The 27,996-nt window shown below is 36.8% G+C and overlaps 2 protein-coding genes across 8 annotated transcripts; one reads left to right on the top strand and one right to left on the bottom strand.

The window, feature by feature from the left end:
• The first annotated feature begins 20 nt into the window (after positions 1-20).
• Positions 21-10,374, top strand: capslb (calcyphosine-like b). Of its 5 annotated transcripts, XR_008388348.1 has the most exons (8): positions 21-1,577; positions 2,767-2,911; positions 6,113-6,290; positions 6,823-7,032; positions 7,346-7,381; positions 7,475-7,701; positions 8,816-8,930; positions 9,095-9,112. XR_008388348.1 is itself a non-coding variant. In XM_053648240.1 (6 exons), the coding sequence occupies exons 2-5, from the start codon at positions 2,775-2,777 to the stop codon at positions 8,915-8,917; spliced, it is 627 nt and encodes a 208-aa protein (XP_053504215.1). In that variant the 5' UTR covers positions 21-1,577; positions 2,767-2,774; the 3' UTR covers positions 8,918-8,930; positions 9,309-10,374. The 5 variants fall into 5 exon arrangements, 4 of the variants coding, with proteins under 4 accessions (XP_053504215.1, XP_053504212.1, XP_053504214.1 ...); XM_053648240.1 differs by lacking the exons at positions 7,346-7,381; positions 7,475-7,701; positions 9,095-9,112 and adding an exon at positions 9,309-10,374; XM_053648237.1 differs by lacking the exon at positions 9,095-9,112 and having other exon boundaries at positions 7,475-8,906.
• Positions 10,344-26,536, bottom strand: il7r (interleukin 7 receptor). 3 transcript variants are annotated; one of them, XM_053648233.1, is made up of 13 exons: positions 26,025-26,535; positions 25,287-25,395; positions 25,041-25,195; positions 24,823-24,962; positions 24,557-24,722; positions 23,268-23,376; positions 23,022-23,176; positions 22,804-22,943; positions 22,538-22,703; positions 15,244-15,337; positions 15,086-15,158; positions 14,585-14,969; positions 10,344-12,834 (listed from the first exon to the last, which is right to left on the bottom strand). In XM_053648233.1, exons 1-12 carry the CDS (start codon positions 26,092-26,094, stop codon positions 14,607-14,609), a joined length of 1,740 nt encoding a protein of 579 aa, XP_053504208.1. In that variant the 5' UTR covers positions 26,095-26,535; the 3' UTR covers positions 10,344-12,834; positions 14,585-14,606. The 3 variants fall into 3 exon arrangements, with proteins under 3 accessions (XP_053504208.1, XP_053504209.1, XP_053504210.1); XM_053648234.1 differs by having other exon boundaries at positions 10,344-14,969; positions 22,538-22,700; positions 26,025-26,536; XM_053648235.1 differs by having other exon boundaries at positions 10,344-14,969; positions 24,557-24,719; positions 26,025-26,536.
• Between the last annotated feature and the right edge of the window lie 1,460 nt (positions 26,537-27,996).

The raw sequence follows: 27,996 nt of genomic DNA, 5'->3' as shown, positions 1-27,996 counted from the left end.
ATATCAAATGCATTCAATGTAAATATTCATCTTTATTGTTGAATCTTTCAGCAAGGACTCTGGGCAACTTTTTAAAATCTCAATGTATATGTAAATCTGAATTTTCAAAGAATAATGAAGTGTACTATGTTATGACTGCATTCACATTTACTGTTTTTTTTTTTTTTTTTTTTTTTGCCATTTCATTCCTTAAAGGAATAGTTCAGTGAAAATTCATGTAATTTTCCCCTTAACGAAATGTACGCGATCAGCTTAGACATGTTGAGTTTTGCACTTAATCTGAAACAACCAACACCAATGTCTTGGCTAACAAGTAATCAAAGTCTCTCACCCAAAATGTTTGTGTCAAACCACATATTCACACCATAATGTGACAGATTTCTTTTATGTGTGCAACAGTACAACAAACGAGATTTTCTCAATTCTACAAATCCAAACAATTGGCTTGAACATTTCCTCCGACCAATCCCATGGCACGTGTGGTCCAGCGTTTCTTTAGTTCCCCACTCACAACTTTAGTTCCTATATGCAATTAATTCCTATGTACTTTGACACCACAAAATGGACAAAAAAAAGCTTATAACCGTGTTTTCATCTTATCCTGTCATATATGACCTTTCATTAAATGTATAAAGAGATATTATGATATATACAAAGAAATTTCTCCTTTTTACCATTCTGCTACATGTCCACGAACTACAAGCAACTACAAGTAACTTTTCACTTTCTATTGTGAAAATAGGATTAAATTATAAAATTAAGTCCATTTTCGTATCTTTGGCCCTCCAGGTCTCTACTTCCTAAAGAAAGTAAGCAGAATTGTACTAAAAGCTGGAAGTTATACAGATGATAATATAGCTTCAGTTCCTCAAAATCATATTTAAAACATAGATGAAATAATTTAGCAATGTTGTATTAATCATAACTTGTTAAGGCACCAAATTATGGTGCTTTGGTTAATGTGAAATTGTTTTTTCACTCTTCTACTCCTTTAACTCATTTAATAAAATGCTTCTCTATATATTTATGAAAATGATGATTGGTTTCTTACAGAATCAATAGACCACGCTAATGTCAGTGTTTGGTTTAGTGTGCAATGTGAATTGAAGACCACACGCCCTTCTAATGCTGGATTGTTGTGATTTGTTACTTGGTGTTTCTCCTCAGTGTTCTTCTCTAGTGGTACATTCTGTAGAAATACACTTATTATAATAAACTGGATTAGACTATATTGAAATTGCCAATAAAAGCTCAAGTCAAATCTCACAGCTGTATCACTTTCTTTCTTTCTTTCTTTCTTTAAAAACCTTTGCATAAGAAGAATGCAGTCATGGGAGTCTACACTGTACTTCAACTTTTAACAAAACTGTAAAGTAGACGGTAGAACTTTTTAATTACGTGACAATTTGAAGATATCTTTTTAATGTGCATTTGAGGACCAAATGCTTCTGGATTTTTCGGTTAGTAGTAGATTCCCCACCCTAAACAAAATGGCACATCCCGGAAGTGGTCACTTTTTTTTTTTCTTTTTTGCCTCTATGGCAACCGCGAGACGCAGGACGCAGCAGCAGCAGCAGCAGCAGGTGAGTAACCAAAACATTAACACCACTTTCTACTACCAGAGTTTCTTCTAAATGATCCAAGTTCGAGAATGTAGTTAACGTTTTTAAGTTTTAGTCATAATGTTCGCTGTTGAATACATTCAGCCAACTGTTTTTAATCCGGAAAGTGGATAAATAATACTAATGATGACCAGCTTCCGTGTTTGGGCAGGCAGCACTGTAAACGTTGGGTTAATGTTTCAGCCATATGGGAATAGTGTGCAAATATATCATCTCCTTAGAAGCAGTATTTCCATTAATTACCATTGTTATTTGACTTATTAAGGTTTTCAAACTGCTCTAGTTTAAAGCAAGACACTACAGGTCATTTCTCACAGACATTTTATTTATTTATTTTAGATAAAATTCATAAAGACATAACACGTCTTGACTTCAAAACAGCAGTAATAGAACCGTCAAAATATAATGAAAGTATTTATAAAATAAATAAATAAATAAAGTGTTTTTGTCCTCTCATGTCCTCCGCTTTATCTGAAACTTAGCAACTTTGATGATGGTTTAAGCCCCTCCCCCTCCACCCAAACACCTAATCAACACTGTATTTTTAAATCCTACAGTCATTATCTTCTCTTTTCAGAACCAAAAATATCTGCATCTAATTATAAGGATATTATAGAGGAATTTCCCAAAATGTTGATTATGTTTGGATTTATGTTAAATATTTTATACTGAAAAATGACATTTAAAAAAATATATTTTTGATAACAGTCCGTGATATTTTCTTGGTTAAACAATAAAGAAATTATTTCCCAAAACATTTTTTTTTATGTTAAAGGCTTTCTCATGAGAGTGTCTTTTAATACTAACGACATCTAAAGACTTTTTTTGTTTTCATTTTATTGAGTTTGCAACCTTTTTTTTAATGGATGAATAATAAAAGTTCCAATAAAAAAAAATCAGCAATCAGCTGGTAGATTGTGATGTCTACTGTTAAAAAAAAAAAAAAAAAAGCCATATTCACCTGTAGTGTTTTCCTTGCTAATTGTCTAGACTAGACTACAACTAGTGAAGCATATCACAACAGTAGGCTACATTAACTATACACGTATCTTACTGCGCGCGCACGCGGGTGTGCGTGTGCGTGTGCGCGCGTGTGTAAAAATGAAGTGCTTAGTACAGTATGTGGTGTAAATCTTTATTTCAGATAGAATAATGGCAGGAACGTCTCGGCATGACCGGGAGATGGCGATAAACGCTAAAAAGCAGCTGAGTGAGTGCTCGGACCCGGTGGAGCGGCTGCGGCTGCAGTGTCTGGCCCGTGGATCAGCAGGGATTAAAGGCCTCAGCAGGTGAATATATTGTTTCTCATATCCATTGCTGCAGTGTGATTACTTCTTTAACCGGTGCCCTGATACCACACCTTAATGTACACTCTCCGTCCACTTTATTAGGAACACCTGTACACCTGAACATTCCTGCAGTTATCTAGTCAGCCAATCATGTGGCAGCAGTGCAATGTATAAAATCACTCAGATACAGGTCAAGAGCTTCCTTTAATGTTCACATCAAACATCAGAATGAGAAAAAAAAGTGTGATTTTTGTGACTTTGATCGTGGAAAGTTTGTTGGTGCCAGAAGGGCTGGTTTGAATATTTCAGAAACTGCTGATCTCCTGGGATTTTCACACACAACAATCTGTAAAGTTTACACAGAATGGTGTGAAAAACAAAAACAGTCTTGTGAGCAAAGGGTCTTTAGGCTGAAACACCTTGCTGATGAGAGAGATCAGAGGAGAATGACCAGACTGGTCGGAGCTGACAGGAAGTAACTCAACTAAGCTCTTGTTATAACCACGGTGAGCAGAAAAACATCTCAGCATTCACAAAACACTGAACCTTGAGGTGGATGAGCTACAATAGCGGAAGACCACATCAGGTTCCACTTCTGTCAGCCAAGAACAAGAATCATGAGCACAGACGCAATGAAACTGGACAGTTGAAGATTGGAAAAAGACCATGTGATCCCAAGCCTCAGATTCCTGTTCCTGGCTGACATGATTGGCTGATTAGATAACTGCATGAATATGCAGGTGTACAGAAGTTCAAAAGTGGACAGTGAGTGAATATGTATGTATATATATATATATATATATATATATATATATATATATATATATATATATATATATATATATATATATATAATTTGTTTTATTTAAAGAGCATTATTTTTTACACAAGATATCCGTGGCCTTGAATAGTGAGAAGTGGAAAGAGATAGCAGTCAGCTACTTCTCTAGGGGCCATGCCTGGTAGGGGATTTTCCAGTCATGGTGGCAAAAAAAACCCTTTTATTACCTCAGGTGATCTGTTCCCCTTTCATCAAAATCATTTGTCCTTCTTTCACAAGACACAAAAAAATCTAAAAGTAATACGTAACTATACGTATGTATAATACATATAAATGCTACTGTAAATCATGGATGTCTGATATCTATCTATCTATCTATATATATAAAATGAACAAAAAACAAATCAGTCACATGGAAAAAGTAAGTACACCCCTATTTATCACACCTTCAAATCCATAAAATTAGAATCAGGTGTTCAAGATTTGGTGTCAGTGATTAGAACTTGCTTAGAGAGTGCAGGTGGAGCCTGTCTTATTTATACCCCTCTCATATCTAGTGTCTAGTGTTCACTCGACACACCTCAATACCATATTGATGTGTGTTGTGTCAGCATGCCAAGATGTAAAGGGTTCTGTAAGGCCTTCAGAAAAAAGGTTGTGTTTGCCTATGAGTCTGGCAAGGGATTTAAAAAGATCACCAGATTATTTGAAATACATCAAACGACTTCAAACGACTACAGATTTCAAACGACTGATTCATTGATTCAGTTATGAATTCTGCATCATATCAAAGAGTGGTTGAAGATAGTGTGATGCCATCTGTCTGAAAGTTGACGTTGAATCGAAAGTACCTTTCAACAGAATAATGATTATAAGCACACTAGCAAATCCACCAAGGAATGCTCATAAAGAAGAAATGGAGGGTTATTGAATAACCTAGTCAAAGCCCAGATTTGAATCCCATTGAAATGCTGTAGGGGGATTTGAAATGGGCAGTACATGCAAGACCCTAAAACATCCTGCAACTGAAAGAATATTACATGGAAGAGTGGTCAAAAATGCCAGAAAGCCTGGTGGACAATTATGCAAAACGTCTACAAGAAGTTATTTCTGCTAAAGGGGGCAATACTAGCCTCTGTGGCCAAGGGTGTACTTACTTTTTCCACAGAAGAATATCACATCTATTAATGTTTCTGTTGAATAAATGATTGAAAAAAGCAAATTTTCCCTGTGGTTTTGTTCAAGTATATCAACTTTATTAATAAGCACTGTTTCAAAGATGATCAAATGTTTGCTTGTCCAAATATGTCAAAAAAGCCAACAATTTCAATGGGGTGTACTTATTTTTTCACTTGACTGTATATATTTTCTGGTTTCCTCCCACCTCCCAAAACATGCTGGGGTAGGTGAATTGGCTACTTTAACCCTTTCTTGCAGTACACAAGCATTCTAGTCTGCCAGCGGAATGGAAATCGATTTATCGGGCATTTTCAGTCAGTATAAACAAATGAATTATGTTATCACTGCAAGTCTGGTATAAGATTAGTCAGGACATTGTTGGGTTTCTGTGTGTAGAGTATTGTGACTCTGTTTAGCTGCTGGTGAGCAGGGCGATGGGAAATGGGAGGGGTGTGAGTCTCAATTCACACCTCTCCACAATAACTGCAACTGCCACTATAAAATTATAACTTTTAAACCTGGTAGGCTAGGTGTTAAAAAAAGAAAAAAAAAGAAAAGATAAATACGTATGAAAAACTGCAAATCCTTAAAAGCCCTGAGTGTCACTTTCATATGGACATTAACCAGTACTGTGGAGTGTAACATCACGCATAAATTCAGTGCTGAAGACGGGCACCCCCAAAACCAAGCGGAAATTCCATTTTAGGCATTTAAGAACGTTTCAATAACTTGAGCACCGGGTGACAAATCTAGAATCTCGACGAACTCATTATGCATTTTTATTTCCAGAACTGTACAGGATTCATACGCCTACACTAAAGCTTTGAATGTGTCAACAGTAAAAATAAATAAATAAATAAATAAATAAAAGAAAAGTTTGAGATTAATCAATTTCTGTAATGAAGGAATATAATAAAATTTTTACAAAGCATTGTTTAATAATATGCTTTAATTAAAAATGTAATGAATGAGAGATGCAGTAAAGCAGGTCTTGTATTTCTTTCTTTGTTTTTATTTATTTGTTTTATCTGACCTCTGAATAAAATAGAAGTTTGTAGGTCATTTTCAACCAAGTTCATGCAAGAACATATTTATTTTGTGATTTTAAAAAAACAAAAGTTTTTACCATGCTAATTTTTTCAAATTCTCAATATAAATGTGTCAAGTGTTTTGTCAGACTGCTGTTTAACCACAGTTGTTGTATTATTTTGTTTTGATTTGTTGTTGTTGTTGTTTTATAGAGCTTTTCGGATTATGGATGATGACAACAGCCGAACACTGGACCTGAAGGAGTTCATAAAGGGTCTGAATGACTACGGGGTTCTGATGGAGAAAGACGAGGCCATTGCAGTGTTTCAGCAATTTGACAAGGATGGAAGTGGACAGATTGATTTTGATGAGTTTCTCCTCACTCTCAGGGTAACCATAAGAAGATATTTAGCGTGTTATACATTTTTCAGGGGCGAAGTTGGCTGATCAGAGAGTACACAGCAGTATTAGATAAGTGTAGATAAGCAAAGTGCAGAGCATAGCAATGTGTACACAGTTGTGAGCTAGAAGGAAGGACAAGCGTGTCTCAGTGCTCGCAGAAATGAAGTGCTCTATGCACCACAATTTCTCTGCCTGCTCACGTCACTGCTCTACGCTCGTGAATACTTTTGTATGTGCACAATTCACGGCACCTTGTGTTTATCTCAATGACCGGGCTTGCTGATACTGCTTGGCTCGCTCAGGTCAGCTTCTCTCACACTTTCTGTTAAATGTACCATTTAATAAATGCCAAAAGATGTTTCAGTAAGTTACTTGTATTGTAGGAAGATGCAGTAGATCGCATTGATAGTTAGTCATTAGTAAATAAGCGTTGTATTGGACAGATTCCTATATCATTATCGATGCATCTCTAGTTGATATTTTCTCTTGAGAAATATTATGTTTATGCTTGTGATCACAGCCACCGATGTCCAATGCGAGGAAGGAAGTGATCATGCAGGCGTTTAGAAAGCTGGACAAGACTGGTGATGGTGTGATCACCATTGATGATCTGAGAGGAGTGTATAATGTGAAACATCACCCCAAATATCAGAACGGGGAATGGACTGAGGAGCAGATCTTCCGCAAATTCTTGGACAGTTTTGATTCTCCTAATGATAAGGATGGACAGGTAGGCTCCAAAAAAGTGGTAGGTTGTCTGCATACTGTAAGCTTATCTATAATACTACTTATACTGTAATACTAAAATACTATATCATATCATATATCATATCTAGGGTGATCAGACTGTTGGTAGCTATTAATAATGTATTTGTCACTCATGATTATCAACATGGATGGAAATGATGTGACGCTGATTTCACACGATTTTTGTTTGTCTCTCTACTGTGTTTGCTGTATGGAATGGTAAACATAATTAATTAATCATTTGAAAGTTTCCATAAAGATGGCTGTTGATTTTGCATCCCTGTTTTGTGCATCAGGTTACCAAAGAAGAGTTTTTAAATTACTACGCTGGTGTGAGTGCTTCCATTGACACTGACGTCTACTTTATTATAATGATGAGAAATGCCTGGAAACTTTAAACTAACGTCTTCAAATGTCTGCCCCAGGGTAAAGTGCTACCAGATGGAACTCCTTCTTCTTTAAAAACATCAAACCTGAATCAATCAGCACGTGGACAACAGATTACTAATGTACCTGTCCTGATTCAATCGAACCAACATCAGTTCTGTAGAGACTCTGTGTGTGTGTGGTTCATTAAGGTCTGGCTGCAGATTACAAACCACAAAAGGCATGATTTTGTGTAGATGTATGAAAATCTTCAAATAGGAAAAAGGTATTCTTATATATGTATATATTTTCATAGGTTTTGATACATAGCTAGATAATATGAGCTAACCTGACAGGGTTACTGAGAGAATTTTAGAAACCATTTCAAAAACTGTATCATAAACATTCATAGTCTTAAATGCTAATGCTGGCCAGCTTGGTAAAATAATAACCTGACAGAATTTCTTTGAGAAATTTTCTTGTTTTAATGTTAATCTTTGTTGGTTTTTTTTTTAACTGCTAATGCTAGCTAATCCATTAGCATGAGCGAACCTAACAGGATTTTTAATTCATATTCCTAAATGTTCTTATCTGCTAACGGCCAGCTTGCAAATATGAGCTCTCCGGAAAGGATTTCTTTGAGAATGTTTGTTGTGTTAATTTCACTGTTAATCGACACAAACCATGCTAGCAAAAAATAAATAAATGCCCCAAACAGCATAATAATGACACAAGTCTGTTACCCGTCTGTATCTTCCGAAGTCCATAGTGTGTAGTCTTAACACTATGTAGACTAAAAGTAGCCTGTTGATGTGTTTTGATCGAATCAGGATCCAGGTCTTTGGCTGACAATACTTGTAGATCTTTTCTCCCAGCTTAGTATTTGTTCGTTGGATTTCAGAAATAAAAATTCTTCTAGAATTTTGCCCTTCTTGCTTTGGATGCACTTTCCTGGGTTTATTGCAGTTCTCAAAAGGCACAAGAGCCAAATTCCTAACACGGTGAAGTATTTCTAAGTGCAGGCAAGCACCGGTGTTTAACAGTGTTCGTCTCTCTATCTCTGTTATCTGAAAAAGGCAGGTGATGTGGCTAACCTGCTACACTGAGTCTTTCTCTCTATTTAACTGCTGGCTTATTTGATGTTTGCACCTGCTTGGGTCCTGAAATGAGAAGTACACTTTTAGACTAATGCAGCCAGGAATAATCAATCACTCATATGTATGAACATAGACGCGCTTGGGTTTCTCTCTGGCTTGGGCAGTTTTATCTTTGCCTTCATCTTTCCGTTCCACTTTGTAGCTGTAACATGGGTGATGGAAACCTTTATGAGAGAGAAAAATGTAATCATGTTGGGGGAATTTGTTTGGTGGAAATAATTCCATCCACTTTCCCATCTACAGGTCACGAAAGAGGAGTTTTTCAACTACTACAGTGGAGTGAGTGCGTCCATCGACAGCGACGTCTACTTTATTCTGATGATGAAGACGGCATGGAGGCTATGAGAGTTTTCTAGTCGTACTGTATTTCCTTAATTTATAACGCCTTAAAATTTCACTATGCATTTGACATTTTTATGACACACTGACTATATAGAATAGCAAGTTGATATTTGTGAATCATGAAGATTTTGACCTTTGATTTCTATTTCGAGCATTCGTGTTTTTTGGTTCCCAAATTAGCACACATCCGTGAAGTTGGTTTCACACTGTTCACAGAAAAGCAGTGGGTGTAGAAACAAACAGGTCAAGCAAGTCATACAAAGTTCAAACGTTTTCAAGATTTTCCCAGTTCTCTCTGCAGAGAGCGATGTCCACTCATTCACACATTCTTTTACACATTCACAACTACTAGCAATTTAGCATTGCCAATCTATCTCCTGGATTTTTTTTGTAGTGGAAGGAAACCAGAGAACCCAGAGGAAACCCATGTGGTGAAGAACATGGGGAGAACATGTGAAGACAATAACCTAGGCTCAGAACCAAACCAGGGAGCTGTGAGGCAGCAATGCAACCCACTGTACCACCTTGCTGCCCTACAGCATTTTTTTTTCAGAGTGCAGTGTGTACCGTAAGCAGTGTAAAACCAAATGAAGGCTGCTCAGAATTTACTCATGCATGTATATGAATCCTGTCACCTTACAATACACAGCATTGTGACTGAAGGAGAACGCCACGCTCTTAAATCTCAGCCCAGCCAGATTAAGGACCATATTATCATTTCCTTCCAAACACACACCAAGTGATTACGCTTCCTGGGACACAGTATATTTTCCAGTTAAAACTCAGACCTGAGTAAGATGCCTATATGTTATGATGATATGTTTAACAACATAACTGTGCATGCTTAACAATCAGTATCCAGAATAGAAATATCCAGTGCTGATTCAATGTCGATAGAGGCGTGCTTGACATTTGCTAGAACACAAAAAATTACTGTAAAGCTGCAATTTGTTATTTTTAAAAGTACCCCTAAATCAGGAACCAATGGGAATATGTTGAGCAAATATGTCGATCTGAATATGTTGCAAAATCTCCAAATACACGATACAGCAGCTGAGAAAATGCATAGAGCGTAAGGGTGAACATGCTGTGAATAATAAACACAACATTAAGTAAATGTACTTTTACTCTTATTTGTACCTGAATTTATAATAATATAATAATCATCCTTATAAAATAACAAAAAAATGTCATATAATACAGCTCTCAATTCTCAACATTGTCACATGCTGGACCAGGATTGTTTCAGGCTTCAGCTGAATTTTTTCTGGGCCAGAGTTTAGCTCCACCCCAGCCACAGTAAAGCCGCTCAGTTCATCCTCTTTTTCTTAAAAGGCAACTCAGAAGACATATGTAGTTTCAATAGAGAGGACATCACCTTTAAATCTTCCCCTTTAAATCGTCTTAATAAATCGAAATAAATCGTAGGTTTTAGGATATCTTTTAATATCGGATTCTGTGCAAAATCTTTAATAAAGCCAGTAGTATAAACAATTATTGCAATGTACTATACAATGTAAATGCTTTGTGGTAATAAAAGAATTTCTTGTAAGAGATGTAACTCAGTTAAATGTGATACTAGATGTAATGAAGCAGTGACTAAGAATAAACCTGAGTATATATTTAAATCATCGACAACCTGCTCTTTACAGCAGGCAGGACACTGTGGGCCTCATTTATCAAGCTGGATACGAACAAATCTAATTACTTTTATAAATTTAAACGGAAATGTATGTTTAAGGAGACTCAGTAATATGAACCTTGATTGATCGACTGATTCAATTGGTATTATTAGCAATGTGAATGACACCTTTCAGGGTCAAATTGCTGATTTATTTAAATTAGATATACAAATGTAATGACATTTTTGTGAAATTCAGTTGTTTCACATTAATTGAATCTTGAAAGATCAATCAATCAAACACAAATCCATAAATGAAGACAAATAAGACTAGCTGTTCAATTAGAACAAAATAATGGCACCCTATACAAGGAGGAAAAGTTGTGTCTATGGTAAATGACGTTGTAAATCACATTGGCATAGCAGACACTGTTTTCTTTGACTGGTAATCATTTTATCATTTGTAGTGTTGCCTTTTTTGGAGTTTTGTGGGTGTCAGTAAATGTAAATCAGCTCTACTGTGAGCATGTATGGTAAATTACATGCAATTGGTATTGATCAGCATGTGCATACGCTTATAAAAGAAAAGCAGGGTTAGAGATGCTTTGTAAGAAAGCAGAAATGTTCAGCAGAAATGTTTAGTTCAGCAGAAATGTTCAGCAGAAACGTTCAGCAGAAATGTACAGCAGAAATGTTCAATAAAAATGAAACTGGAAAAAAAAAAAGAGATGCTTTGTAAATCTGATAAAAGCAGTTAATTTGATTTATTATTATTTACACACAGCTTTACTGAAAGATTGATAAATGAGGCCCATTGTCAGGAAAAAATACAAGTTATGTATAAATCTCAAGAAAACATTTGATTTTTGGTATATATAGTAATGCTATCAATGCAGCTTTGTGAGAGTACATTCCCCTCTGATTTACTGAACTAATCATACATAAGTACAAAAGTGAAGGAATACTTTAAGTGACTGAGGCTAGCAGCTGTATTACTGTGTGTCATTAGCGGTGATGATTAATCAAGTGCTCATGTCTATGAAGGACTGAACTCCAACAATGCTAACAGCAACTTTGTGCCATACTGTGATCGTGATTATTAACTGGTATCAGCATTTCAATACAAGTTCTTCTTTTGGAAAAGCCAGTGGTTTTGCCGAAATCTACAAAACATTCAATGGCAAAATCCAAACAGTAGCTGAGTTGATGCATAACAGTGTAGTTTCATGTGCATAAGTTGTACATACAGTGCTGTGAAAAAGTATGATTTCATCTGTTTGTGTATATCTCATAATAAATAGTTTTAGATCTTTAAACAAAATGCAACATAAAACGAAGGCAACCTGAGTAAACACGCAATACAGTTTTTCTTGGGTTTTTTTTTATTGATGCAAAAAAAGTTATTCAAATCCTATCACCCATGTGAAAAACTAATTGCCCCCTTAAACTTAAAATCTGGTTGTGCCACCTTTAGAAGCAATAACTGCAACCAAATGCTTCTGAAAACTGGAGATAAGTGTTTCAATTACTTCTAGGACTAGGACTTACTCCTGTGGTTTGGCTCATTATCTTGTTGCATAATCTAGTTTCACTTCAGTTTCAACTTACTGGCTGAAGACTGGATATTCTCTTTTAGGATTTTCTGGTAGAGAGCAGAATTCATGTTTCCCTCAATTATTGCAAGTTGCCCATGCTCTGAAGCAGCGAAGCATCCCCACACCATCACACTTCCACCACCATGCTTGACTGTAGGTATGATGTTCTTTTTGTGAACAGCTGTAACAGGAACCCTGCATTCCAAACAGTTCCACTTTTGACTCATCAGTCCATAGAACATTCTCCCAAAAGGTCTGAGGATCATCAAGGTGTGTTTTGGCAAAATTCAGATGAGTCTTAATGTTCTTCTAGGTTAGCAGTGGTTTTCACCTCGCCACTCTTCCATGGATGCCATTTTTGCCCAGAGTCTTTCTGATAGTGGAGTCATGAACAGTGAACTTTATTGATGCAAGAGAGGCCTGTACGTCCTTTGATGTTGTCCTAGGCTCTCTTGTGACTTGCTGGATGAGTAGTTGCTGTGCTTTTGGAGGAATTTTTAAAGGTCGGCCACTTCTAGGTAGGTTCACTACTGTGCCGAGTTTTTCCATTTGGAGATAACGGCTCTCACTATGGTTCTTTGGAGTCCCAGAGCCTTGGAAATAGCTTTATAATCCTTCCCAGACTGATGTATTTCAATCACCTTCTTCCTCATCATTTCTGGAATTTCTTTCAATTTTGGCATACTGTGTTACTATGGTAATACCTATGGAAAGACATTTTAATCAAATTTCATGCTGTTGAAAAAGTTCTATTTAAGTGTTGATTTGATTGAACAGGGTTTGCAGTAATCAGGCCTGGTTGTGTCTAGTCCAGCTGAACCCCATTATGAATTCAGTTTCATAGATTTGGGAAAATGGTAACTAGTGGGGCCAGTACATTTTCACACAGGCCCAGTTGGTATTGGATAATTTTTTTTGCTTTAATAAATAACATTATCATTTAAAAACTGTATTGTTTGTTTACTCAGGTTGCCTTTGTTTTATCTTAGATTTTGCTTTAATTTCTGAAACAATTTAATATGAGATACACAAAAACAGAAGAAATCAGGATGGGGCAAATACCTTTTCACAGCATTGTACATACAATATCATGTCAAAAAGTTGACACTTTTGTTATGTACACTGAAGAGAAATACATTCAAAATGTAGCCTATAGGATAACACATTACTTCTAGATAAAATTTAGTTGAGGTGAAACTAAAAACAAGATCTTGCAATTTTCTGTACCCCAAGCCTATGTACATATATGTTGAGCTAATCCCTCGCTTCGTTTGAGCTAATAGAGTGATTGAATGGCCTTTACGATGGCATCTGGGTTTCCCCCAAGGGGAAATGCTAAATACAAGTTGATGAGGGTATGTGAAAACATTACTGCGACACTTCCTTATTCTCTGCAATAACAGTCATCCCAGTGTATCCTATGTCATGTTTCCACTTATTAAAGATACACTTTACAAGTTTAAGAAATGATCACTATAGATAATTGTATAGTTAATCTGAATAATACTTAATAGGAAACGTTAGGCAAGCTACTTTAAAAATGCGGTTAGCTTAAGCATGCTAGCTGTACTGCAAGCTATATGGAAAAAATAGCATAATTAAACTACATTGAAACTACATTATTGAAGCTACATTACTGATGTTAGCATGTCACCTAATTAAAAAAAAAAACTGCAGGTAAACAGCTTGGCTGTGTTAGCAGTCAGGAACCTCTGAGACATTTGTTGTGTGTTTACTTGTCAGACAAGACATAATATAACTTAATGGATTAATACATGTTTGTACATCAAGGAAATAAAATATAGCCATTATCAGAGCTAACTTATTTAACTTATTACAAGCTACAAAATAGATTAAAAATAGCTAATAGCGTCCCTAGTAGCACTATTGTGTGCCTATGTTTATAGGTTGCTAGGCTAAACAGTAAAATTTTTGCACGGGCTCGACGTTCTTTTCACCACTGGTGGTTTTACATATGATGAGTTTCTCTTACAAGAATCAACACCAACTCTTCTCATTGCTCCGCAATCCACCCACACATATTTCGGTTGTGCTTTAATTTGATGACTCATATTAGTAGGTACAAAAAGGCTTGCTCTGGCATGTATGGTGAAGGAAATCACACAACAGCACTGTTAAGCATTTGGAGTTCAAGTTCATGGTTTTTGAAACATTCAGAAGAAATTAGCAGCGAGCGATAATGGATTGTTTGAACCTGACGTATAGATGCCTACAAACTGTTTCCATGTTTCCTTTTTTATATACTGTAGGATTTCAGCTATAATGTAGATGTTTACTAGAACTGTCAATCATGCATACTATCCATAACTTTGCTTTGATTGGCCATTTGCTGATTTTGGCATCTGGTTTCTGGTAGATAATTACTAACTGACAGTTCTACCATGAGGATAAGAGCAGCCTGACGAAATAAGCAGCTAATGATGAGATATTTACCTGTCGTAAATTTTTGCCCACCTCACTGGGTTTTAAAGAGGCTCGACATGGTGACATACGTCTCGTCCTTAGAATGTCTTTGGAGAGCCACTACACTTTGGCAGCCAGGGTTATCGCGTACATCCTCATCAGATGCACTTTCATCCAGCAGCTTCGTTTCTATTTGGGATGTCTCAGATTCCAGACTTTGGCCATCTTCGTTCTGCTTCTCACACATTGAAGTGGGACAAGAACCTATCAAAGCCGCAACCCCATCATCGCAGGATTCTGTGGTGTCACCCTGATCATCACCAAACTCAGGGGTGAACTGCTTCTCGTCAGTATAAACCACTGGATAAATGTTGATATCCTTGAACATTTCCGGGCTGAAACTCACAGGTAAGTGCTGTAACACAGGTAAGAGCTGTTTTGTTTTTTTTTTGTTTTAAAATCTACCACGTAAGGATTTCCAGTTGATTGGTGTATACACACCTACTGTTCATAAAACTCAATGTGACTTACCTCCTTTTGTCTGTGGATTTGAGCGAGAGTGGCCTTTGGGTCTGGAACATCTGGGAAAAGGCAGGTCTGTATCCTAGGAGAAGCAAAATGCATGCAAACTCAAGTCAACAACACACTATAAACATTATTTGCAATCTTTGAATTGAAAATGCACTCACTCTTTCTTCCATTGTAGGATCAGAAACCCAATGGCAACCAGCACAATGGGAGTTATGCAGAGGAGGATGTACAGAACAGGAGGCGCTTCAACAGCTGAAAGATGGTTAACTCCATTTAAATTAAATGAATTCAATTGGTTTTTGAAAATCCATCCATACGTTTTCTTATCCTACACAGGGTCACAGGGAGCCTGGAGCCTATCCTAGTGGACTCGGGGCATAAGGCAGGGGACACCATGGACAGGGTGCCAACCCATCACAATGCACAATCGCACACACCCATTCACACACTACAGACATTTTAGAGATGCCAATCAGCCTACAACGCATCTCTTTGGACTAGGGGAGGAAACCGGAGCACATGGAGGAAACATGCAAACTCCATGCACACAGGGAGAAGGCAGAAGGTTTTTGAAAATGTATCTTTATAATGTATAATCAGTCACCCATTCATCTTCAGTAATCCCTTTATCCTGGTCAGGGTTGTGATGGACTCAGCACACTGCGCAGCACTGTGCGCAAGACAGGAACATACCCCGGATAGGATGCAGATCCATCACATGGGACCATACAAACGGATTCACACACATTCAGACCTAAGGCTGATTTAGACTAGCCAATACATCTATCAACATGTTTTTGGGATTTGAGAGAAAACCTGAACAGGCTTGGGAAAGCTTGTTTTCAAACAATCCACATCAGAGAGGAATGATTTCTAGGATTTATGATTTTATTCTGGCGCTAGGTAGTGAGTCAAGTAACAAAATTAGGAATGCGTGGGAAACGGAGTTAGGAGTACAGATAAGTGAGGAGTGTTGGGAACGTGCTATAGGGAGGATACAGTCTACCACTTCTTGTGCTCGTCTTGGACTTATACAGTTCAAAGTTTTAAACAGAGTCCATCTGTCCAAGTCGAGACTTTCTGTGATGTATCCTGACGTAGAGGACAAGTGTGATAAATGCTATGGCTCTCCCTGCCATCTTGGCCATATGTTTTTCTTCTGCCCTGATCTCCATGGTTTTTGGTCTGTTTTTTTTACCATCATGTCCACTATTCTTAGGGTAGATTTAAAGCCTTGCCCATTGATTGCTGTATTTGGGATTCCTGATGCCTCAGTTCCATTGAGCTCGATACAAATGGATGTTATTGCTTTCACATCCCTTATAGCAAGACATTCCCTACTGTTGCATTGGAAGTCTGCTAAATACCCATCTATCTCCCAGTGGCTAAAGGACATGATGTTTTTTCTAAAACTCGAGAAAATAAGGTATACGATGAAGGGTTGTACGGACAAGTTTTTTTTTTTTTTTATAAATGGCATCCCTTTATCATATACTTTATGGAGTTACAGACACTTCCCACTTAAATTTTTGTGCCTGTTGTTGGGTCTTACAATATCTATATAACCAGCGATAGTTATTGGGTAGCCATGATGAGCCGGGGGGGCGGAGGGCGGGTTTACTTTTAATTTTGTTTTCCTTTGTTAGTATAAAAAGAAAAAAAACCTGTGAATGTTTACTGCTGTGTGTTGCTCAGTTTTTTTTTTGTTTTTTTTTTCTTCTTCTCAATGGAATATTTGGGAAAGGGAGGGGAGGAGAGAAGAAAAAAGGTGATTTTCAGCAGACATGTTTGGTAGACGTGTTCAGCAGAAATGTTTAGTTCAGCAGAAATGTCCAGCAGAAATGTTCAACAGAAATGTCCAGCAGAAATGTTTAGTTCAGCAGAAATCTCCAGCAGAAATGTTCAGCAGAAATGTTCAACAGAAATGTTTAGTTCCGTAGAAATGTTCAACAGATATGTTCAGCAGAAATGTTTAGTTCAGTAGAAATGTTCAACAGAAATGTTCAGCAGAAATGTTTAGTTCAGTAGAAATGTTCAACAGATATGTTCAGCAGAAATGTTTAGTTCAGCAGAAATGTTCAGCAGAAAAGTTCAGCAGAAATGTCCAGCAGAAATGTTTAGTTCAGCAGAAATGTTCAACAGAAATGTTCAGCAGAAATGTTTAGTTCAGCAGAAATGTTCAACAGAAATGTTCAGCAGAAATGTCCAGCAGAAATGTTCAGCAGAAATGTTTAGTTCAGTAGAAATGTTCAGTTCAGCAGAAATGTTTAGTTCAGGAGAAATGTTCAGCAGAAATGTTTAGTTCAGTAGAAATGTTTAGTTCAGCAGAAATGTTTAGTTAAGCAGAAATGTTCAGCAGAAATGTTTAGTTCAGTAGAAATGTTTAGTTCAGTAGAAATGTTCAGCAGAAATGTTTAGTTCGGCAGAAATGTCCAGCAGAAATGTTTAGTTCAGCAGAAATGTTCAACAGAAATGTTCAGCAGAAATGTTTAGTTCAGCAGAAATGTTCAACAGAAATGTTCAGTAGAAATGTCCAGCAGAAATGTTCAGCAGAAATGTTTAGTTCAGCAGAAATGTTTAGTTCAGCAGAAATATTTAGTTCAGCAGAAATGTTTAGTTCAGTAGAAATGTTCAACAGAAAAGTTCAGCAGAAATGTTTAGTTCAGCAGAAATGTTCAGCAGAAATGTTCAGCAGAAATGTTTAGTTCAGCAGAAATGTTCAACAGATATGTTCAGCAGAAATGTTTAGTTCAGCAGAAAAGTTCAGCAGAAATGTTTAGTTCAGCAGAAATGTCCAGCAGAAATGTCCAGCAGAAATGTTCAGCAGAAATGTTCAACAGAAATGTTTAGTTCAGCAGAAATGTCCAGCAGAAATGTTCAGCAGAAATGTTTAGTTCAGTAGAAATGTTCAACAGATATGTTCAGCAGAAATGTTTAGTTCAGCAGAAATGTTCAGCAGAAAATTTTAGTTCAACAGAAATGTTCAGTAGAAATGTCCAGCAGAAATGTTTAGTTCAGTAGAAATGTTCAGCAGAAATGTCCAGCAGAAATGTTTAGTTCAGTAGAAATGTTCAACAGATATGTTCAGCAGAAATGTCCAGCAGAAATGTTTAGTTCAGCAGAAATGTTCAACAGAAATGTTCAGCAGAAATGTTTAGTTCAGCAGAAATGTTCAACAGAAATGTTCAGCAGAAATGTCCAGCAGAAATGTCCAGCAGAAATGTTCAGCAGAAATGTTTAGTTCAGCAGAAATGTTTAGATCAGCAGAAATGTTTAGTTCAGTAGAAATGTTTAGTTCAGCAGAAATGTTCAGCAGAAATGTTTAGTTCAGTAGAAATGTTCAACATATATGTTCAGCAGAAATGTTTAGTTCAGCAGAAATGTTCAGCAGAAAAGTTCAGCAGAAATGTCCAGCAGAAATGTTCAGCAGAAATGTTCAACAGAAATGTTTAGTTCAGCAGAAATGTCCAGCAGAAATGTTCAGCAGAAATGTTTAGTTCAGTAGAAATGTTTAGTTCAGCAGAAATGTTTAGTTCAGCAGAAATGTTCAGCAGAAATGTTCAGCAGAAATGTTTAGTTCAGTAGAAATGTTTAGTTCAGTAGAAATGTTCAGCAGAAATGTTTAGTTCAGCAGAAATGTTCAGCAGAAATGTTCAGCAGAAATGTTTAGTTCAGCAGAAATGTTCAACAGAAATGTTCAGTAGAAATGTCCAGCAGAAATGTTTAGTTCAGCAGAAATGTTTAGTTCAGCAGAAATATTTAGTCCAGCAGAAATGTTCAGCAGAAATGTTTAGTTCAGTAGAAATGTTCAACAGAAAAGTTCAGAAGAAATGTTTAGTTCAGCAGAAATGTTCAGCAGAAATGTTTAGTTCAGCAGAAATGTTCAACAGATATGTTCAGCAGAAATGTTTAGTTCAACAGAAATGTTCAGCAGAAAAGTTCAGCAGAAATGTTTAGTTCAGCAGAAATGTCCAGCAGAAATGTCCAGCAGAAATGTTCAGCAGAAATGTTTCGCTCAGTAGAAATGTTCAACAGATATGTTCAGCAGAAATGTTTAGTTCAGCAGAAATGTTCAGCAGAAAATTTTAGTTCAGCAGAAATGTTCAGTAGAAATGTCCAGCAGAAATGTTTAGTTCAGTAGAAATGTTCAGCAGAAATGTTCAGCAGAAATGTTTAGTTCAGTAGAAATGTTCAACAGATATGTTCAGCAGAAATGTCCAGCAGAAATGTTTAGTTCAGCAGAAATGTTCAACAGAAATGTTCAGCAGAAATGTCCAGCAGAAATGTTCAGCAGAAATGTTTAGTTCAGCAGAAATGTTTAGTTCAGTAGAAATGTTTAGTTCAGCAGAAATGTTCAGCAGAAATGTTTAGTTCAGTAGAAATGTTCAACAGATATGTTCAGCAGAAATGTTTAGTTCAGCAGAAATGTTCAGCAGAAAAGTTCAGCAGAAATGTTTAGTTCAGCAGAAATGTTCAGCAGAAATGTTCAACAGAAATGTTTAGTTCAGCAGAAATGTCCAGCAGAAATGTTCAGCAGAAATGTTTAGTTCAGTAGAAATGTTCAACAGATATGTTCAACAGAAATGTTTAGTTCAGCAGAAATGTTCAGCAGAAATGTTCAGCAGAAAATTTTAGTTCAGCAGAAATGTTCAGTAGAAATGTCCAACAGAAATGTTTAGTTCAGTAGAAATGTTCAACAGATATGTTCAGCAGAAATGTTTAGTTCAGCACAAATGTTCAACAGAAATGTTCAGCAGAAATGTTTAGTTCAGTAGAAATGTTCAGCAGAAATGTTCAGCAGAAATGTTTAGTTCAGTAGAAATGTTCAACAGAAATGTTCAGCAGAAATGTTTAGTTCAGTAGAAATGTTCAGCAGAAATGTTCAGCAGAAATGTTTAGGTCAGTAGAAATGTTCAGCAGAAATGTTCAACAGATATGCCCAGCAGAAATGTTTAGTTCAGCAGAAATGTTCAAAAGAAATGTTCAGCAGAAATGTTCAGTTCAGCAGAAATGTTTAGTTCAGCAGAAATGTTCAGCAGAAATGTTTAGTTCAGTAGAAATGATTAGTTCAGCAGAAATGTTCAGTTCAGTAGAAATGTTTAGTTCAGCATAAATGTTCAGCAGAAATGTTCAGTTCAGCAGAAATGTTCAGTTCAGCAGAAATGTTTAGTTCAGTAGAAATGTTTAGTTCAGTAGAAATGTTTAGTTCAGCAGAAATGTTCAGCAGAAATGTTTAGTTCAGTAGAAATGTTCAGTAGAAATGTACAGCAGAAATGTTAATTCAGCAGAAATGTTTAGTTCAGCAGAAATGTTCAGCAGAAATGTACAGCAGAAATGTTCAATAAAAATAGAACTGGAAAACCTACATGAACATGGGGAGTACACATACAAGTCCACACAGGCAGTAACCTGAGCTCAGGATCGAACTGCAGCTCATAGAGCTGTCAGGCAGCAACGCTACCCACTGCATCACTGTGACACTCTCTATTACATAATTTAGCTACAACTTTTTAAATAATAAAAATGAAATGTGGGCCTGGGGTGGGGGGGTGGGGGGGGGGTGGGGGGGGTTATGTAGTTGTATACAGTGGCTTAGTGGTTAGCACATTTGCTTCACACCTCTGGGGTTGGGGGCTCAAATCCGAGCTCCACACTCTCACACTGTGTGGGTGGAGTTTGCATGCTCTCCCCGTGTTTCAGTGGTTTCCTCCCCCACTCCAAAGACATGTGTTCTAGGCTGATTGGCATCTCTAAATTGTCTGTAGTGTGCGAATAGGTGAGTGAGTGTGTGTGTGATTGTGCCCTGTGATAGGTTGGCACCCTGTCCAGAGTGTCCCCTGCCTCATGGGATAGGTGTCCCCTGGGATAGGCTCCAGGCTCAGAAGTATACTGAAAATGGATGGACAGATGGATGGATGGATGGAAATGTGGGCCCTGCAACAATTCTACAATCTAAAACATAAAACAAACAGATAAATATTTGGAAAAGTATTTGACATATTTGTCATGATTCTCTAAACCTCCAGACCTGCTTCAAAGATGACAGTGTGTAACATTCACAGAGTTGAGAAAAGTGAGCTGGTGAATGGTGAAGTGGCACCAAATATTACAACAGAGAGGAACTGAATTAGAGGAACTGATTAGAGGATATGAAAGATGTTGGAGGCAGTGATGATATCACATTCATTATGTTTGAACTGTTTTTGTTTGTTTGTTTGTTTGTTTGTTTGTTTTTTTAAATATCTTAAGATACATGTACATTATAATGAATAAACATCTCAGAACTCTAACATACTAAATGTCTGGTTGCTATAAATTTAGTGTATTTCTCATTTGGTTCTATGGGTACTTTTTTTTTATTTTTTTTTTAAACAACTTTATTTATATTAATCTTTTTTTGTACAGCTTGTTTTATGTTCAGACTCACAAGTGCTTCACTGTAATACATTAGTAATACATTAGTACAAATTATATTTCTAAATATACATTAGTACCAAAGATAATGATATATTAGTACAAGTTATAAAAATATAAAATAGTTAAGAGGTCTACTACACTACAAGAAGGGCAGACTAAGGAAGTAAGATTGTAATCTAGATTTAAAATGAAACCCTAAGAGATAGTAGGCTTTTAAACATTGCATTCACTTCCAAATGCTAAGCTCTTTTCAGTCCTCTGAGGAATTAACAGGAAGCCTGCTGAAGTGGTTAGACAGGGCTATAATGCTTCAAGAGATAAGGAAGATATAAATGAGTCATTAAAAGCTTTCATTGAAAGTCATTTGAATGCGGTCCGACTTTTTTTTCCCTGGTAAACACTTCATTCTGAACCAACAGGAGTGTATTTAAAGTGACAGAAACATGCTGCACTAGTCATGTAGCATTTGCACATATTGTGTCTTATATAGTTCTTATACCAATGCTGCTGAATTCTCGATTCTGATTGGTGAGAAGGTGTTGAATAGTTTTCCATAACAGTAGCAAATCATACTTTGCTTATTCTTCTACATTATAGTTTCTACACAGCAAAATCACCAGTGTTGATTTAACACCCACAGTGTTGAATTTACACCCTACAATGTTTATATAAGTCCATTGGACTCAAATAAATACTCTGGGTGTTAATTCAACACTAGGGATTTTACTGTGTATATTAACATCTTACATGAGGGCTTGTATGGAAGATACTCCACATAAATAGATTTAAAAAGTGTGTCATTTTTAACATGGTGAAAGTTTCTGTGAGGATTGTCTATTCAGGAGACATCAGAATTTTGTAACAGTCAGAGGTAAAGCTGCAAAGCTGCAACTAATTTTTGTGGTTTCAAACAAACTGACATAATGTGTTGTATTGTGTTATTAACTGAAAGAGCGAGGGGAATAAAGATAGGCCAGTGATGGAATGACATTTCTATGATGTAGGTGTTAAAAGCAAGTTAACAATAACTCTCACCCTTTGCTGTGATGTGGTTCACGCTGAAGTTCTTGACCCTGCTCCACTTGGTCCAGTTCCCATCAAAATAATCCACAGGTTTGGCTCTGACACGTACGTTGTATATCTCACTGTCTTTCAGCTTGTCTCCCCCTATTCTCATTTGTTTGTATTTCACTATCACCTTCTTTCAGAAAGAGGATATTATTATAAACATTTTGATACCGCTTGCATTTGCTGTATGTAGTTGTGAATCTAATGTAAAGAAATCAGAAATATGAAGTCACCTCTTTAACTTTGGAACGGTCTCCCCAGAATTCCACTTGGAAATCCGGTGTTTTTACATAGTCATGCATGTATTTTATGTGTATAACTGCCTCATCATGCTTATACGTAGCATTTTCAATCTCAGGAGTTGTAATTTTAACTGCAAAGTACAAATAAGACAACTGTTTTTAAATCAGTGTCTCAAACATTGGCAAATAAAGAAGTCGACACAACGTACCCATTTTCACCAAGTTCAACTTTTGTGTTTGCAGTTTCTCATCTTTTATGTGGATGTACAGTTCATACTGTGTTACAGGACTCAGACTCCAAAAAGTGAATCTGTTACTTTCCACAGTTGCGTTGGAACAAATAGAAACTGGACCTTCAAAATGACTGAAGACAGAACAACATGATGCAGTCAAGTCAGTAAAGATTGACAATTTACAAGATAAAACTAACAGAAATGCCAGAAACAGCACCATACCAAAGTGTTACTTTCTCACACATGTTGGGGTCAAACTCATTCAGGACACAGACTAGACTGCTCTGTTGTAAGGTCATCAATGACCAGCAGTCAGTGTCAATGGGGGCTTCTGTATCAGGACATGTGGATTGAACAGAAATACATATGCCATAAGTTTTCTGTTCCATCATGTAGTTTTATATCTACGTACTATTCAATCCTTAAAATGATGATAATAATAATAACAATAATAGTGAATCTAGTTAAAACCTTTAGAGTAAATTAAATGGAAAACATAAAGGATAAGCCTTATTATAAAATATAACATGAACAATCCATGAGAAAATGTATGCATGACCAATTAGATTATAATGCCGTAATTGCTTATAGAGGAACAGAGAAATGTTAAATATGTACTGTAATAGGAAGATAATTAAATTAAAGGGTTCTCTGATGATCATTATTATTATTTGTTTAGATATTTAATTAATTAAACAAGATGACATGGCAAAAACATTATTATGTAGTATCGTGTCTTGTCTTTTTTATGTGATCCATTTACTAACCAGTAAAATCTTTAAAGAAATCAATAATTATATTAATAACAACAAATATGCTTATGTTTGTTGACTTATGCTGAATTATAGTGCCTCACAGAACATGTAAAGAATAAAATCCATAGTCTACATTCTCCTAAGTCCAAAAAAATAATGTATCTTATAGTAACCTAATCATCTGTTCACAGCATTTGATTGGGATAAGAATCCAATAGTTCTTATACCAATGCTACTGAATTTTTTGATTCTGATTGGTCAGAAGGTGTTGATTAATTTTCCATAACAATAGCAAATCATAGGTTGCTTATTCTTATACATTATAGTTTCTATATTAACATCAAGTTAACAATAACTTGCTTTGTAGATGCTCCACAACATTAAACATAGATATAATTTGATTAAAAAAAATATGACGTGTCATTTTTATAAAGAAAGGGAATCTTTGGGAAATTGGTGTGATATGAGAGGAATAAAGCACTATAAAGGACACTGTATTATAGGAAAATAATCAACTTTGGGGTGGTAAGAACAACTCTGTTTCATGCTGGGCCGCATCACATCACCTTATCATTGATTATTTTCCTATAACAGCATGCCCCTAAGTGTTTTATTCCTTGCCTTAATGATAACATGCCTCTTTAGAGATGTTATTGATATGGGACTGAAATAAAAAGCCACTAGGAATTAGGCCTGAACGTTTGGTTGCAACTGATTGCAATAGTGTGCATGTATTAACTCATGGAGGACTCTCACCCTTTGCTGTGATGTGGTTCACGCTGAAGTTCTTGACCCTGCTCCACTTGGTCCATCTCCCATCAAAATTATCCACAGGTTTGGCTCTGACACGTACGTTGTATATCTCACTGTCTTTCAGCTTGTCTCCCCCTATTCTTATTTGTTGGGATTTCACTATCACCTTCTTTCAGAAAGAGGATATTATTATAAAAATTTTGATACCGCTTGCATTTGCTGTATGTAGTTATGAATCTAATGTACAGAAATCAGAAATATGAAGTCACCTCTTTAACTCTGGAACGGTCTCCCCAGAATTCCACTTGGAAATCCGGTGTTTTTACATAGTCATGCATGTATTTTATGTGTATAACTGCCTCATCATCCTTATACGTAGCATTTTCAATCTCAGGAGTTGTAATTTTAACTGCAAAGTACAAATAAGACAACTGTTTTTAAATCAGTGTCTCAAACATTGGCAAATAAAGAAGTCGACACAACGTACCCATTTTCACCAAGTTCAACTTTTGTGTTTGCAGTTTCTCATCTTTTATGTGGATGTACAGTTCATACTGTGTTACAGGACTCAGACTCCAAAAACTGAATCTGTTACTTTCCACAGTTGCATTGGAACAAATAGAAACTGGACCTTCAAAATGACTGAAGACAGAACAACATGATGCAGTCAAGTCAGTAAAGATTGACAATTTACAAGATAAAACTAACAGAAATGCCAGAAACAGCACCATACCAAAGTGTTACTTTCTCACACATGTTGGGGTCAAACTCATTCAGGACACAGACTAGACTGCTCTGTTGTAAGGTCATCAATGACCAGCAGTCAGTGTCAATGGGGGCTTCTGTATCAGGACATGTGGATTGAACAGAAATACATATGCCATAAGTTTTCTGTTCCATCGTGTAGTTTTATATCTACGTACTATTCAATCCTTAAAATGATGATAATAATAATAACAATAATAGTGAATCTAGTTAAAACCTTTAGAGTAAATGAAATGGAAAACATAAAGGATAAGCCTTATTATAAAATATAACATGAACAATCCATGAGAAAATGTATGCATGCCCAATTAGATATTAATGCCGTAATTGCTTATAGAGGAACAGAGAAATGTTAAATATGTACTGTAATAGGAAGATAATTAAATTAAAGGGTTCTCTGATGATCATTATTATTATTTGTATAGATATTTAATTAATTAAACAAGAAGACATGGCAAAAACATTATGTAGTATCGTATCTTGTCTTTTTTATGTGGTCCATTTACTAACCAGTAAAATCCTTAAAGAAATCAATAATTATATTAATAACAACAAATATGCTTATGTTTGTTGACTTATGCTGAATTATAGTGCCTCACAGAACATGTAAAGAATAAAATCCATAGTCTACATTCTCCTAAGTCCAAAAAAATAATGTATCTTATAATAATCTAATAATCTGTTGATTGGGATAAGAAAAGCTTACCATCATCTCCACTTTGAGAATGAGCCACAAACGGATACAGAATCAGGAGCATCCAGAAAAGAGTTGCCATTTGTTAGTCTGTAATATTCACTGAGAATAAAGATTAGAAAAGAAGCAGTGCAACATCGCTGTGTTACAGATGAACGTGAGTGAGTGAGTGAGTGAGAATATGCTGTTGCCGATCACTCACAGTACTTATACCACAGAGCAAAGGAAGAGGGAAGAGAAACAGAGAGAGAGAGAGAGAGAGAGAGAGAGAGAGAGAAACAGAGAGAGAGAGAGAGACAGAGAAACAGAGAAACAGAGAGAGACAGTGAAACAGAGAGATAGAGAGAGAGAGAGAGACAGAGAAACAGAGAGAGAGAGAGAGAGAGAGAGAGAGACAGAGAAACAGAGAGAGAGACAGAGTTTGTATATAATCTTTTTCTATTGCTGTTTGATACACATGCATATAAACAATTAAAAAATTCTGAAGTTCCTTTAGTCAGAAATCCTGAAGAAATTAAACTAGTCAGACTGGTTTACCAAAGCGAGCCTCAATGAGAAACAACAGCTATGAAGAGACTAAGCAATGAATTACATTTATGACTGGTAAATGTAGAAACAAAACTCGATGTGTCATAAAAAATATGCCAGACCTTTACTTCTACCCCAACTCCTTCACTACCCACTGAGGATTCAGTGATTCAAACTGTCTACAATCAACTATCTCTCTACCTTTCGCAGAACAACCTCCAAGATCCTAACCAGTCTGGCTTCAAAGTGACACATTCCACAGGGACTGCCCTTTTGGCTGTCACTGAGAAGCTATATGCTGCTAGATCAGCCAAACTGTCATTTGTCCTCGTCCTCCTCGACCTTTCAGCAGCGTTTGACACAGTCAACTACAATACTCTCTTGTCCACCCTCATGAGTCTCATAATTCCTAGTGCAGCATGGCAGTGGTTTGCTTCCTACCTGGAAGGTCACTCATACCAGGTGATGTGGAGGGGATCTACATCTGCTCCCTGCAGACTTTTCACTGGTGTCCCACAAGGCTCAGTACTTGGTCCTCTTCTGTTCTCCCGCTATACTTGATCTCTTGGTGAGGTCATATCCTCACATGAGTTCTCATACCACTGCTATGCAGATTACACTCAACTCACCCTCTCCTTCCGTCCCTCAGATCCTCTTGTTTCTGCTCAGATCTCAGCATGTCCGGTGAACCTCTCTTCATGGTGGGCAGCTCATCAGCTGAAACTTAATCTCAGCAAAACTGAACTGTTTTGTTCATCCCAACTGATTCGTCACCATGTCAGGATCTCCCTGGACATCTCTTTGATCCCACCTTTGATTCCTGCATGGAACCTTGGGGTAACCATGGACAGTGAACTGTCCATTTCCTCTCATATTGCTAATATGACACGCTCATGTCGATTTCCCCTCTACAACAGCAGAAGGATTCGTCCATTTCTATCCATACAGGCCACACAGCTGCTGGTTCAGTCTCTTGTCATTTCGAGACTGGACTACTGAAACTCACTACTAGCAGGTCTGCCTCTGACTCACAACCTCTGCAACTGATCCAGAATGCAGCTGCTCGACTTGTTTTCAACCTTCCTAAGTGGGACGGCTGTGGCTCAGGTGGTAGAGCGGGTTGTCCACTAATCATAGGGTTGGTGGTTCAATTCCCGGCCCACATGACTCCACATGCTGAAGTGTCCTTGGGCAAGACACTGAACCCCAAGTTGCTCCTGATGGCAAGTTAGCGCCTTGCATGGCAGCTCTGCTACCATTGGTGTGTGAGTGTGTGTGTGAATGGGTGAATGAGACACAGTGTAAAGCGCTTTGGATAAAAGCGCTATATAAGTGCGCCATTTACCATTTACCATTTAAGTTCTACCACACCACCCCATTGCTACGGTCCCTCTACTGGCTTCCCGAAGCTGCCCACATCAGATTTAAAACTCTGATGCTTGCCTACAAAGCCAAA

The sequence above is a fragment of the Ictalurus furcatus genome, chromosome 18, assembly GCF_023375685.1.
Source record: "Ictalurus furcatus strain D&B chromosome 18, Billie_1.0, whole genome shotgun sequence".
Taxonomy (NCBI): Eukaryota; Metazoa; Chordata; class Actinopteri; order Siluriformes; family Ictaluridae; genus Ictalurus; species Ictalurus furcatus.
This window is presented reverse-complemented; position numbering and strand designations above follow the sequence as displayed.